This window comes from Thermobia domestica, chromosome 8 (genome assembly GCF_964235325.1).
Source record: "Thermobia domestica chromosome 8, izTheDome1.hap1.1, whole genome shotgun sequence".
In the NCBI taxonomy this organism is placed as follows: Eukaryota; Metazoa; Arthropoda; class Insecta; order Zygentoma; family Lepismatidae; genus Thermobia; species Thermobia domestica.
In genome coordinates this window covers 294,638,868-294,651,901 of record NC_137461.1, presented here as the reverse complement: position 1 = coordinate 294,651,901, position 13,034 = coordinate 294,638,868, and the positions used below count along the sequence as shown (strand labels likewise).

General features: G+C 37.7%; 1 protein-coding gene across 4 annotated transcripts in view; it reads left to right on the top strand.

Annotated features, from left to right (window-relative positions):
• Fip1 (Factor interacting with poly(A) polymerase 1) overlaps positions 1-13,034 on the top strand; it is a 56,930-nt gene that overhangs the window by 5,896 nt on the left and 38,000 nt on the right. For 3 of the 4 annotated variants that reach the window (XM_081770022.1, XM_081770021.1, XM_081770024.1), the window contains exons 2-4: positions 3,927-3,996; positions 8,681-8,844; positions 11,634-11,760. In XM_081770022.1, coding sequence (XP_081626148.1) covers positions 3,927-3,996; positions 8,681-8,844; positions 11,634-11,760 — 361 coding nt within the window. The remainder of the gene's footprint in view (positions 1-3,926; positions 3,997-8,680; positions 8,845-11,633; positions 11,761-13,034) is intronic. The other variant, XM_081770023.1, reaches the window with a different exon arrangement.

The window sequence follows — 13,034 nt, the reverse complement described above, 5'->3', positions numbered from 1 at the left end:
TACAGATTTATTATATTAACAAAAATCGTAAGTGAAAATGAAGAAAAATGCTAAAAGACTGTGAAGCGTGGACACTTCTCAGTTGGGGGAAGTGACCTGCCAATAATTGCAGAATACCTATAATGATGGTAATGACACCACAAGTTTGTTGATAGTTTTTGCACTATCGGTATCGTTTTTATGTCATATGTTCGCAGTCTATTTATACCCTTAATTCAGTTAAACCTTCTTAAAGTAAATGTGTACATTTAGTAGACACCCTGCTCATGCAATAGGAAGGAAAATTGCCATATGATTAAATGAGTGACTGTACTATACGCCGTTGGTTTTGGAAAATTTTAAGAGTTACTTCAGAGGGACAGAAAAAATACACAAGTGCACAAGTGAAATCATTACCGTATAGAAAATTATAAAGTTATAAAATAAATAAGTGAAATGAAATTTTTTGCTTTAACTTCTCTTTAGATAAAAGGAAATAATTAATAAATAAAAGTAAATGATGATGCTCTTTTCTCATTTGTTCTTCCTCTGAGAGTCAAAACCTTTGATCACATGCACCAAAGACGCACGCGGTAGCCACTAGACTTGTGGGAAAGACTATGTTTGGTTGGTAGCACTGTCAATCTAGTGGTGCTGCAGAATGTGTCGAACAATGTCCCTCTGTTGATACTTGCATCGTACAAAATTTCAGTTTATATATTAAGGTGGGGTAAATCACTTTGTCAAAAAAAAAAAAAAAAAAGGAAGTCAGTCTTTTAACAGGAAATATGAGATAAGTCTGAGCTTTATTCTGGAAGTTTGCAGATGTAAATAGATTATTGTGAAAGTTCTAGTGATAAAGGAAACAACTATTTTGTTTATCAGAAATATGGTTTTAGTCAGACAGGAAAATATGGCTTACAGCACTGTATAGTCGAGACGTTCTATTGGTCCCCAACCGGCTTCCTTTGTACTCAAGCAGAAAATTTACCGTAATCGTCTTCATAAATAACACTCCAAATAAGCCATAAACGGCACGTGTTTGGAGTCGAGGTGATACGTTGTTGCCATCGCTAAATTTAAATTAATGATGGATACTTATGTAATAATAATAATAATATCACTAACATAACAATCATTAAAGGAATCCTATATAGTAGCACAGAAGGGCCGTTTAAGGACGGACTTCTGGAGGGGCAACGAAAGATTATATTTTTTCTCATCGGGCTTTTGCAGCACTGATGCCTTACGTGGGGGGGGGGGGGAACGATCAACTTAACTTTAGTTGAGTTGATTTTGAGTTTAACGTCCCGTTCAGCAGCGAGGCTATATGAGACGTAGACCTACTGATTAACGTGGAATCCGAACCACATGAGCCCCCGCTGGGAATCGAACCCGGGTCTCCCACGCCAAAGTCGCGTACGCTAACCGCTTAGCCACGGAGAAGCTCACTTAACATGTTTAGTTCGTACAAGCGTTATCTTTATGGAAGTTACTCAATATTAGCAATATGTTATAACAATATGCTTGTATTTAATATTAAAATAATCACACATCATGAAACTAATTTTTGATTTCTTTCATTACAATATCTGCAAATTAAATGAAATATTTCAGTTTAACGTCCCACAATTATACCCTTTAAGCTGAGGGAGACGGAAGGAGGAGGATACAACGAAAACAAAAGTACGAGGGTCATCCAGAAAGTAAAGAACGTTTTAGCATGGTTAAATAAAGACAAAAGATATAAGCACAAAATTTTATTTACAAAGCTACAGGACCTTACTCTACTTTTCTATATAATAGCCATAGTTGCAAGACATTTGTTATAACGTAGGACCAGATTTTCAATGTCGATGTTATACTCATCTGCCGCCAAAGATTTGAGCCAGGACGTCACTGCTTGCTTGAGTTTCTCACCATTTGCGAACTTTTTTTCCACTCGAAAATTCTTAAAGTTTCGTGTAACGTGGTCAAAGTGAAACGTCGTTTTTCCTAAATTTTGTTCTATGACTTTTTCCTTCAGTTTTTCCGTAACAAGTGATGGCCTCCCACTCTGATCTTCATCATGCACGCTGATTGTTCCTTGATTAAATGTAATGCACCATTTTCTCGCTGATGACTCGTTCATTACACTATCACCATAAACATTCTTGTTTTGCCTAGAAATTTCAATTAGCTTAAACTTTTGCGCTGTCAGAAAACGAATGACACTCCGTACTTCACATTTGGCGAGATTTTCACCACCGCCATTTTGAATCGTTGCAAAAACAAATAGCGTGACCGCACAGCATTGGAACTCAGCTCACACTGAGGTGAAGAAAGGAGCTTAATGCCGTGCACGTGATCGCAGTAGTGGGGGATCGGCGCCGCGTGCGATGCGCAATCGTTCTTTACTTTATGAACGGCCCTCGTATTTTTTTTAAAAAAACTAGATATAATAGAACTCAACGGCGCCGACTTTCCAAAATTTTATCTGGGTGCATATCAATTGCAAGACGTGTTATATGTTTTGAGAGGACTCTCGATATTTTTTTATTGATTTCCTTTTAGTTAAAATCGTTTGTGAATACTGTCATAAAGGTCTGTGCTCGATTCTATTCACAATATGGTTCCATTTTTTTATTATTATTATTATTGGAACTGCCTTTGGCTAGGCCAGAGACAGGCAAGGAAGGGGAGGGTATGTTGCTTGGTTGCCTTTGCACAAATATATTTGAAACAAACAATTACGTTTTAGAGGTTAGAAATTTTAACTTCCATCTCAATATTTTAATTACTTATTATTTTTTGATAATGGTAAGTGAAAAATATTTACTTTATTTTCTTGTCAGACTAAAAAAACTTGTAGGTGCTGGAGCCCCGCAGCACCCTCGGAGTCTGCGCACATGATAAAACTTGAAAAGTAAAACGCACACATGCATATAACAAAGAAACATGTGGTTTTCTTCTGTGGTGTTCCGCTTCCTTTGAAACCGCCTGAGAACGGTTTGGGCGATTTTACTTTAACTTTCCCCTATCCATATATACGAGAGTGATTCAGAAAGTAATGCCTCCAAGGTGAATCTTTATTGTGTTTGATAGCACTGATACAGGTATCAATGGAAAGTTTGCAATGTCAGCTACAAATGGTGGCATAATTTTTCAAAATGTCCCCATTACGGGCAACAAACTTGTGTCAATGCCATCCGTGAAGAATTGTGGTGGTTGCTGGCGGCACCATTGCCGAAATGCGGCTTCAACCTCCGCGTCACAACTGTAGTGTTAGCCCATAAGGTGATCCTCAAGGTTGGGGAAGAGCCAAAAGTCTCGTGACGCAAGATCTGGACTATAGGCAGGATGAGGCAGAATGTCCGTTAACCTCAGGTGCTGTTTGTGTACGGACGTGGTGCAAAATTGCCTGTTTATCTTTGCGAGTGCGTTGCAATATGGCCCACAGTCGCAATCAACTCGTCCACCTGATGATGATTCTCATTAGAGCCCGTTGCGGGCCGTCCACTTCGGTTCTGATGATGGAGATTTGATGCAGGTGGATTTTAATCTTTCAGAGTCTTTGTCCGCCTCCTCACAGTGCTGACGTCAACACAGGCATCCCCGTAAACCGCAGCCAGAAATTCAATGATAGCTCGCTGTTTCAACTAGGCGTCATCACTGGATCCCATGGATTGCTCCATTACTCTGGAACGAGAAGAGATACGAAGGTGAAACAAGTTCTATAGCTTAAATATCAGTGCATTAATGATAAACAGTTCAGAATGTTTGCAATACTATTTGCCAGGTAGTGGGATTGGGGTCATTACTTTCAAGAATCATACACGTCTTAAAAGTTATAGAGGCGCTTCAAGACAAATGGCCCATCATGTGTAGCTGTAATGTAGATTGGAGTTTCAATAGGAATATACTTTATTGGACTTGATTTTGATTGTGTGTTGTTGTTATACCCACAGGCGCCAGGCCCAGATAAAGAGGAAGGCCAGTTGAGTGGAGAGGAAGAACAACAAGAACAAGAGCAGCCGAGTAAGTATTGTGTTTCGTGTTTAAATAACAGGGCTCATAGAGAGTCACTTTTTTTTAACTAAGTTACTTTTTTTCAAGTTGGTCACTAAAAGTTATTATTATTATTATTATTATTATTATTATTATTATTTCAAATTTGTCACTAAAAGTTACTTTTTGGGGAGGTAAAGTGACTTTTTCGTGTGATTTATGTTTTGCGTTTTCAGTTTTCTAAGAAAAATATAAAAATAAATGGAAAAAGGCAGAAACTTGTTACTCATTACTCTTCTGAAAGCTTCAGTACTTGCTGCCACATGTGAAACAGCTTTATTCTCACTTCAGCTTTCTTTATAAAGTACAGTAGATGGTTTGTGGATGCTCAAGCTCTCAAGGTGTGGTTGAGAATCTTTCTGTGTCTATTCTTCCTTCTATCATAATAGTCTTTTAGTTTTCTCTCGTAATAGTTAACGCTCCGCTCAACATTGTGTGTGTGTGTTTGTGTGGTTCATCATGCCCGTCTTGTGTTATGTTTCTTGTATGTTCTTTTTAAGAGTAGGTGATGAATTTGAATATTTCATGGCTTTGAGAACTCTCAGTACTAAGTTAAATACAATGTCTGGGATGAAGAAATTCGGAAATAGGCCAGAACTGCTCCCACTTACTCAGAAGCTTCTTAATCTTGTAAGTCTGCTTACCGTAACTACTAAGCATACTTAGAAAACCTAAGTAAGGAGGAAACTCAAAAAGAAGTAAAGAAGAAAAAATGAAACAAAACAACAAACAAAGGGAGAGGTGATGGAGAAATTAGCAATAAAAAAAAGGGGCATGATGAGATTTTGGTCACTTTTTCGTGTGCTTTTGCGCACTTTTCAACTATTTACAAGAGACCAGATCACTATGAGCCCTGAAGTAAAAATGTACTGCGCGATAGCAGACGTATGAATCTTTTCTCCGATTTGCTTACAGGAAGTGGGTACAGTGAACCTCTCAGTTATGGAGACCAGTAAGTTCTGCACATAAGATGATTGGGACAGTCTTCAAAAAAGAAGGTTGTGAAATAAAATTTCTTTTTAAAAAATGTTTTTGTAAAAATGTTAGCTTAATGCACGTTGAAAAGATTATTACATTTACTACAAACGACTTAGAAAATACAGTACACTAGTACGTAAATGAAATGAAATGAAATCTTTCAGTTTTACACCCTACAAAAGAAACGGGAGAACACCGAGAAAACCCACACCCACGGTGTTTATCCACCGCAAAGTTCATTTGGCGCGAACTGGGATCGGACCAGGGACCCCATTCATCAGAGGTGAACGCTCTACCGCTGAGCCACCGCGGCCCTACATTAGTGCATATTTACATACATTTAAAAGTATTTGTTGTTGTTTGATATATACATTCATTTGTGCACATTTACTTGATACGTACATAGTACTTTCAAAGAAGATTATACACTTATTTTTACGAAACAATACTTACAGTTCGCATTTCAATATACAGAGTGGTAGGGGAAAGGAGCTGTGCGAGTCACGCCTTCTTCCACAATGCAATATCTCCCGAACGAGGGCGGTTGCGCGAATAGAATGGAGCAGCGCGTACTGCGCAAGAGGACTCCCCACAGAAAGAAAGGGATTCACAAATCAGATATAGTGGGGACAGTAAAAATTGGAAAAAAAAAAATAATACGTAAAATACGTTGTTGCGTTTGGCATATGTACGCTGTGAAGAATGGGAACGTGCAGCGTCGGGAACAATTCAAAGGATAAGCCACCACGAAAAGGATGACTTATTGGATCGACGGTGCCGCAAGAGAGTAGTCTCTACTCTTGTAACCGATAGCGATGTCCGAAACAGAAAAAAATGGTGGAAAGGGGGCAGTGTTGAGTTGTTCGAAGTCTACTTTATGCACGTTATATTCATTGGGACTACATCTGTGGTTTAAAGGAAAATCTTAAACACTATGGCACACTACTCTTGTGCTCTTAATTACATCGCTACCCCCTGTGTTACCAGGAAGGCACACATACTGAAGTAAGACTACACATTTCATTTACCTCGTCAAAGAATGTAGTTGGTATGATCAGGCATTTTGTTCAGAATCGTACATGCCCTAGCGACTATGTAACAGCAGCTCGTAAGGTATGGCTATAAGCAAATAAAAGAAAAAGAGTACAGCAAAATATGGATTGTATTTACAAGGAAGTTACACTGAAAAAACAATACGTACATGGTAAATAATTAGCACTAAGAAATGCAGTAAAAGTTTCAGAGGTCATGTAACATTCATATCTGTAAGGAAATTACAGCTGATGTTCAAAATGACGTTCACCAATCTCCCAGGAGGCTTTGACAGGTCGCAAGGACCGGCATACACGTTCAAACGTTCCAGGCTGTTCCTTCAAAGCGTCAACAGGCGGCTTGTGCTCCTTGTTCCAACATATTGACATCTGACACAGGAATGGCATAAACAACATTTTGAGCTACTTGCATAAGAAAAAATCCAGAGGGTATTAATCCAGCGAACAGACAGGATATGACACTGAACCACTACTCCCTACCCACTTGCGAGAGAACTGCTTGTTCAAATATCCTTGCATGGGAAGACAGAAAGAGTTGGGTCAGTATTGTGCATGATCCATAAGCGGTATCGTAATGCCAAAGAAACTACTAAAGAAGTGAAGGAAGTGTTTTACGCATCAGATAGGCTCGGTGAGTCGTGGTGGAAGAACAGAGAGTCCAGTGAGACGGTCACCCAGAAACCCTACCCACATATTGATATTAAACTGTTGCTTGTGACGGCCCTGGATCATTCCATGTGGACTGTCCGCAGACCACAGATGACTTATAGAAATTGTGGGTACCATTTCTTCCAAATTTGGCTTTTATCTGGACGATTCTGGGACCAAGAATGTCCGAGCATAAGGCTGGAGATCAGACTGCATGCATTCTTGAACGAGGCAAAGAAAATGTATAGTCTTGTCTTTCTGGTAGCGTTGTCGCGTTGTAATCAAGAGTGCATAATTTACGTACGTATTTTTCAATTTTCACTGCGCTTACCATATCTGATGTGGTGAATCCCCGTTTGTTTATGGGAAATATCTTTGCCCAGTTCACGTCGTCGTTTTCGTTAGGTATGATTTCTTTTACATTCGTTTGACCCGATGTTAATAGCTGTATTCGTTGGGCATTTTCCACTTGCAAGATGATGTGAAGCAATATTTCGTACGACTCCTGCTCGATTTTTTTTTTTTTTTAATCACCTTTCGAAGTTTTTCGATGCAGTTACTTTCCATCTTGTATGTACTGCGCATTTTTAATGTAATTTTTATCTCCTGGTATCAATCCGGATGAGTTGATGTTTGGTATACTATCAGTTATGCAGAATTCTAACTTTTGCTTTAATTCCACATAGATGCTATATGTCATGTCTAAAACTAACTTTAAAAAAAATAGCAAGTAACACCAAGTGAGACTCACTTAATTCGTGTGTATAGATCAGCGTTTCCCAACTGGTGTGCCGCGAATGGACCGCTGGTGTACCGCGGGGAAATCGAAACAAAATTATTAATTCTATAGCAACCAAATTGCAAGACATAGAAAAAATGTATATTTTTGTATTTCACATTACTATGAATTTCTACCATGGAAAAAATTACTGTAATTTAATATATTATTCTACATCTATTAGCAGCAGGATTTCGGCTCGTACACATTTCCACGGTTAGCTACTATGTTGCGCTTCAATTGAGAGTCATACTAACACCGAGAAAATGGAAGCACTTGTACGGTACGCGTCAAGTGAACGTTCGTAGAACACTCATTCGCACGTGAATGACAGAACAACACTTTGTTCAACATGTGTGTTTTGACTTCGACGCATCGCAAGCTGTGTGATGGCAATAATATGCACCGGTTTTGGTTAAAATAGCAAAGTTAAAAGTGCAAGACATTTGTTTGTTCGTTCGTTATTTAGTGATCTTCGTTCTTAGTGAAAGGTTGGATACAGTTTTCGAGAAAGAAAGCGTATTTTTAAAAATCTGAGTCTTATATTTCATTGCAATTGTTTTCTATTTTAAAATTAGAATAAAAAATAAGCATAATGAATTAGCATGGAGAAAAACCAGTGATCGAGCTTTCATGTCTGTGAGAAGATAAGTAATCACAGAAAAAAAATTACCATGGTATTTTATATTTGCAAATAATATCTATGAGTGCGCCGCGAGAATTCAAGTTACGCCCGCTAGTGTGCCGCAAGTTGAAAAAGGTTGGGAAACGCTGGTATAGATTAATAAAAATTTACCGTCTCTCACCAAGGAATCTTTGGAACAATTCTTTTTCTACATAAACGACAATTTATGAAGAGGCCAGTTGTTCATATATATATATATATATATATATATATATATATATATATATATATATATATATATATGTGTGTGTGTGTATGTATGTATGTATGTAAGTAATTCTAGGCTATATCCATGTGAGTGATTTCATCTGTTAAGATAAGTCAGAGAATACGTGACTGAAGCCGTTCAGAAAAATGTTTGAAGACGCAAAGCAAGGTAGATCCACACTGGCGTTGTTTAAAATAGTTTTAAAAAAGCTTCAGTTACTTACATTAAATAAATGTTATTGTGAGAGTAACTGATTTCTTCACTGATAAACGTTTACAATTTTTCTTTTTTTCTGTTTTCCATAGAGGAAGGCGAAGAACGTCAGGATGAAGATGAAGACGACGATGATGACAGTGATGATGATGTCCAAGTAGTTATTGGCGACATCAAAACAAGCCCCACCTACACCACATTGAACCTTAAGCGAGGGCCCCTGACGTCAGCAATATCTGGAGATAAGAGTAAACCAGTGAGTTAACATTTTCTCTCGGCATCATGATTAAATAAAACCTTTATGACTCAGAAACATGGTAAGATCACCCTTTTCAGGTATACTCATGTCCAAAATTATTGTCGCATGTCTATAAATATGTTGTTGTAGGAATATCATTTGATAACGAATTCGTCCGGTATTTCTTATAATGTTAGTATGTGTATAATCGGCAAAGACATGTATGTGGCAAATTTCATGTCAAAAGAGCAGTAAATAAGAACAATAAAACGAAAATAGAATTTTCTTGTCCATTTAGCACCATTTTCTTTTACTCATTGTAATTTTCGTATTTATAATTCTTTTCCTATGAAATTTACCACAAATATACAATTCCCGATTATACACAAAGTATCAGTAATAAAAGTACCCTGCAGAATCATTATCAAATTATATTTTACAAGACAGTTATAGATATGCAACAATCATTTTGGACATGAGTGTACATATTATTGATTGGTTAAACAGTATTATTTATCCAAAGCGTATTGTATGACTTTTTTTTTTTTAAAAAGTGTACTTTTCGTTTTCTGTAATGTTTTCCTCCAATAATTTCAAATCTTCCCGTACAACTGAGTAGATAGTTTTCAGCAAAGATTTTTGTCAAAGTTAAAACGAGTATGTGATATAATTTAAAGTCAAAACATGTTGTGTATGCACAAGGGTTATCAAAAAGTTCCTAAACGAGGCTAGTGCATATTTGATTGTGAGGTGTTGATCCCACTGATCGTACCACTCCTGGAACGCGAATGAGAGGTCCTATTCTCGAAGCATATTAAGGAGCTTCCGTAATTATCACTAAATCTCGTCCACGCTGTCAAACTGGCGACATTTAGCTGTAGCTTCGGTATGAGGAAGAAATCGTAGAGAGATCTGAGCAATTGAGTGATTGTGGATATGATAATGTTGTTTCGGTCAAGAAACTCGCATTACAATATCATAGTGAAAAGTGCAGTGTTATAGAATAATGAGTTGCCCGCGCACTATAATTCACATATCGTTTTCTCCAAATTTTCCACTGCGAAGATATTTTGTCTTTGAATCATTCCCGTAGACGTAACTTTTGTCCGTAATAATGACCCTGACATGAAGATTGAGGCGTCCAGGGCACGCTGATGAAACATTTCACAGACTGCAACATGGTGGTCCTTTTGCCAGAAAATACTATGCGATGCAGTGCATGTTCAGGTCATAAGAAGAGAACTACTAATACTATTCCGTATGATAGGCACGATTGCAGCAGTGAACTTAGAAACACTCTTGTTGCTCGTTGTCTGACTTATGGCCTACTTTTGCTGCTAGAAACTTCTTGCGTTACTCATTTCCTCATTTCCATACACATGTTCTTTTAGTCAAAAGCTCTACTCCAATTTTACTTCCATGCTAAAAGGGCAAATGTGAAGCGTATTGTGCAATTTCCAATGTTTACAGAAGTTTCTACATGACTTAGTGTTGATGCTTATTGCTCCCAACTGCATTGCACATATTCATTTGCTCCATCTGGCGGTATTCTATGAAACCACAGAGAATTGATTCACCTTAGATTTCGAAAGTTTGTTAGACATATCGTGTGACAAGCTAGCGCAGTGGCTGTTGAATACCGTATTAAAAAAAGTATAGTGCTTTGTGGAAGTGGTTGATTTGAGCTGCAGATAGATCGGCTAAAGTGACACCATTCTGGGAAGATATCATTCGTGATGTGCACTTTGCGATGCAAAGCACAGTGATAAAGGTTACCCGTTGTCAGCTTCAGACGAGGAGTAAAATGCACACACGACGACCATTTCCTGCTAGGAAACTACCTATTGTGTGAACATCCGTACAGATGTCCACAGGAAAACTTCCACCCAAGCCATTTTGTCATAACACGTAATGTTAGTTGTGTCATAAAGCAAGATTTGGACATAAAGAAAGATCAGAAATTAAAGGGTCACAGGTTAGCAACCAGTTATGTTCAGAAGAATGCTGAACGCAAGATATATATATATATGAACATCATCTTAAAGGTGGCGAATGACAATGGATTGTCATTCTCGACAGAGTTTGAGCCTACCTTGACGACACCAATAAATCCAAGTTCACTTTTACCCTCTCTAGCTATGGCAAGGGCAGCTTCGAGTTTGTCCGTGGATGTCGAGAGGACTTTTTCAAGGGCTTCATGTTGGAAGATTTCTGCGGCCGGGACAACCTCAATCCATCGTGTCCATACCAAAGGCAAGGAAAAAAGCATCTACTTCCTGACGGAAATCATGGCACTTTGCACACACTATTCACATCCCACAATTGAATTTCAAAGATCTTAAGATGTGGATGCACATGAACGAAGCATCCAATCACACCGTTAAAGTTCATTGGCGTAATGTCGACGAATGAACACTGAGGCTACTGTGTCTATCATCTCGTTAAAGTTGCCAAAAGCTATGCTAATGAACTTCTGTGTCTTTGTATTACTGAAACTAGGATTCTCACATAGATATCCTCCCTCACTAGTAAGTCTCTAAAAAGTCCGTCAAGCAGTACGGTCTACGATTCCAGTCCTCTATTCACTCGCACAATGCTGCAACGGAAATTACGTTGCTGGTCGATAGTCAAGGCTCGTGGAAGAAGAAGGGGCTATCATGAACAAGTATGTGCTTAAAATTTGATTGTCTTAGGAGGATCAATGTTTCAGTCTTGGAACAGTTTGATATACCTTTGTAGTTAATATACTCAAAATTTGGCATTGTCGTTTAAAATCTGTTTTTTTTATTTATTTATTAAATGTGTAGCAGCCTGGAAAATTTTCCATCGAGGAATTTGAAGCTGTTGGTACAATAAATGGCGTTCAGGCTCACGAATTTAACTTGGATTCACTGGAAGATAAACCATGGAGAAAACCTGGTGCTGATATTACAGGTAAATATGAAAACTTAAACAACTTTAAAGTTGCGAAGTAATTTCAGGAGTAAGTCACATTGAAGGCAATAGCATAACTTTTATTTTTCGAATTTATAAAAGTTATAAAAAGAAAAAAAGTTATAGTTATAAAAGTTGCAAAAAGTTATAAAAAGTTATGAAAAGAAAAAAGTCAGAAGCCTTAACAAGATGGTTAAAAGAATCATTACTAATTTGCTTTATTTTGCTTTTGATATTTTAAAAGATAGAGCATTGAGACTGTTCCGTATCGTATTTTAAATTGAAACTTTGTGTTATCAATAGCAGACGTTTCTTAATACGAGTCAATTGAGAAGGAAGGAAGATATGTGTGTCATTGTATTGCTAGAGCCCTCATCCGCAGTGCGAATGGTCCGGATAACTGCTTCAAGCTCGGAACTAAACAAAGAAGAAAGCACTGTTTGTCAGTGTTTAATATATCCTCTATATATATAGCGCGTGTCTCAGAAGTCCCCTGACATGCGATAACTCTGTTATTATCAGAGTTACAACAAACTGTAAGAGGGAAAATCGTCTCCAGATATGATGTGTTCAATCTAAAGTGAAGGATTTTTTTATTTTTTTTTTATGTGTCTAATGTTAAATGAAAATGAAACATTGCCATTTACCTGGATCCACAACATAAATGAATGAAGTTACTGTCTTTTACACTAACGTGTCGGTGGCAAGCATCCATTGCAAATATGCCCCCATTCACCATACTCGTACAAAACTTATCCACCTTCTGCCCCGCCCTACTCTACCCCAGTCCCTCTATTATGGCAACGTTTCATTTTCATTTAACATTGTGAATGTAAAGAGTGTACAGCTTAAATAGCTCGTCTGATTAAAAAAAAAAAAAAAAAAAAAAAAAACCTTTTCTTTAGACTGAAAACATCATATTTGGAAACGGTTTTCCCTCTTACAACAGAGTTACCCTATGTCAGGGGACTTTTGAGACACCCTGTATATAATCGTTATGAACATGTTGTCTGGAAAACCAGGTATTTCTGCAATTCAAGCCCCTCAGATTCGAGTGCTATTGCTTAGGTTCTATAATCGGGAGATAGCAAAGCTACATCGTAATTCAAGCTTAAATTACTTAAATTGTGTTCATGAGTTTTCTCGGGATACTGTCGTTTCCTGCCCTATTTTTATTATAGTAGTTCTTGTATAATCTCCGTCTGTATTCAACCATTCTTCCAAAATTTCCATCTCCTTAAGGTTGTAACCGCAAGACGTTACTAAATATGGTG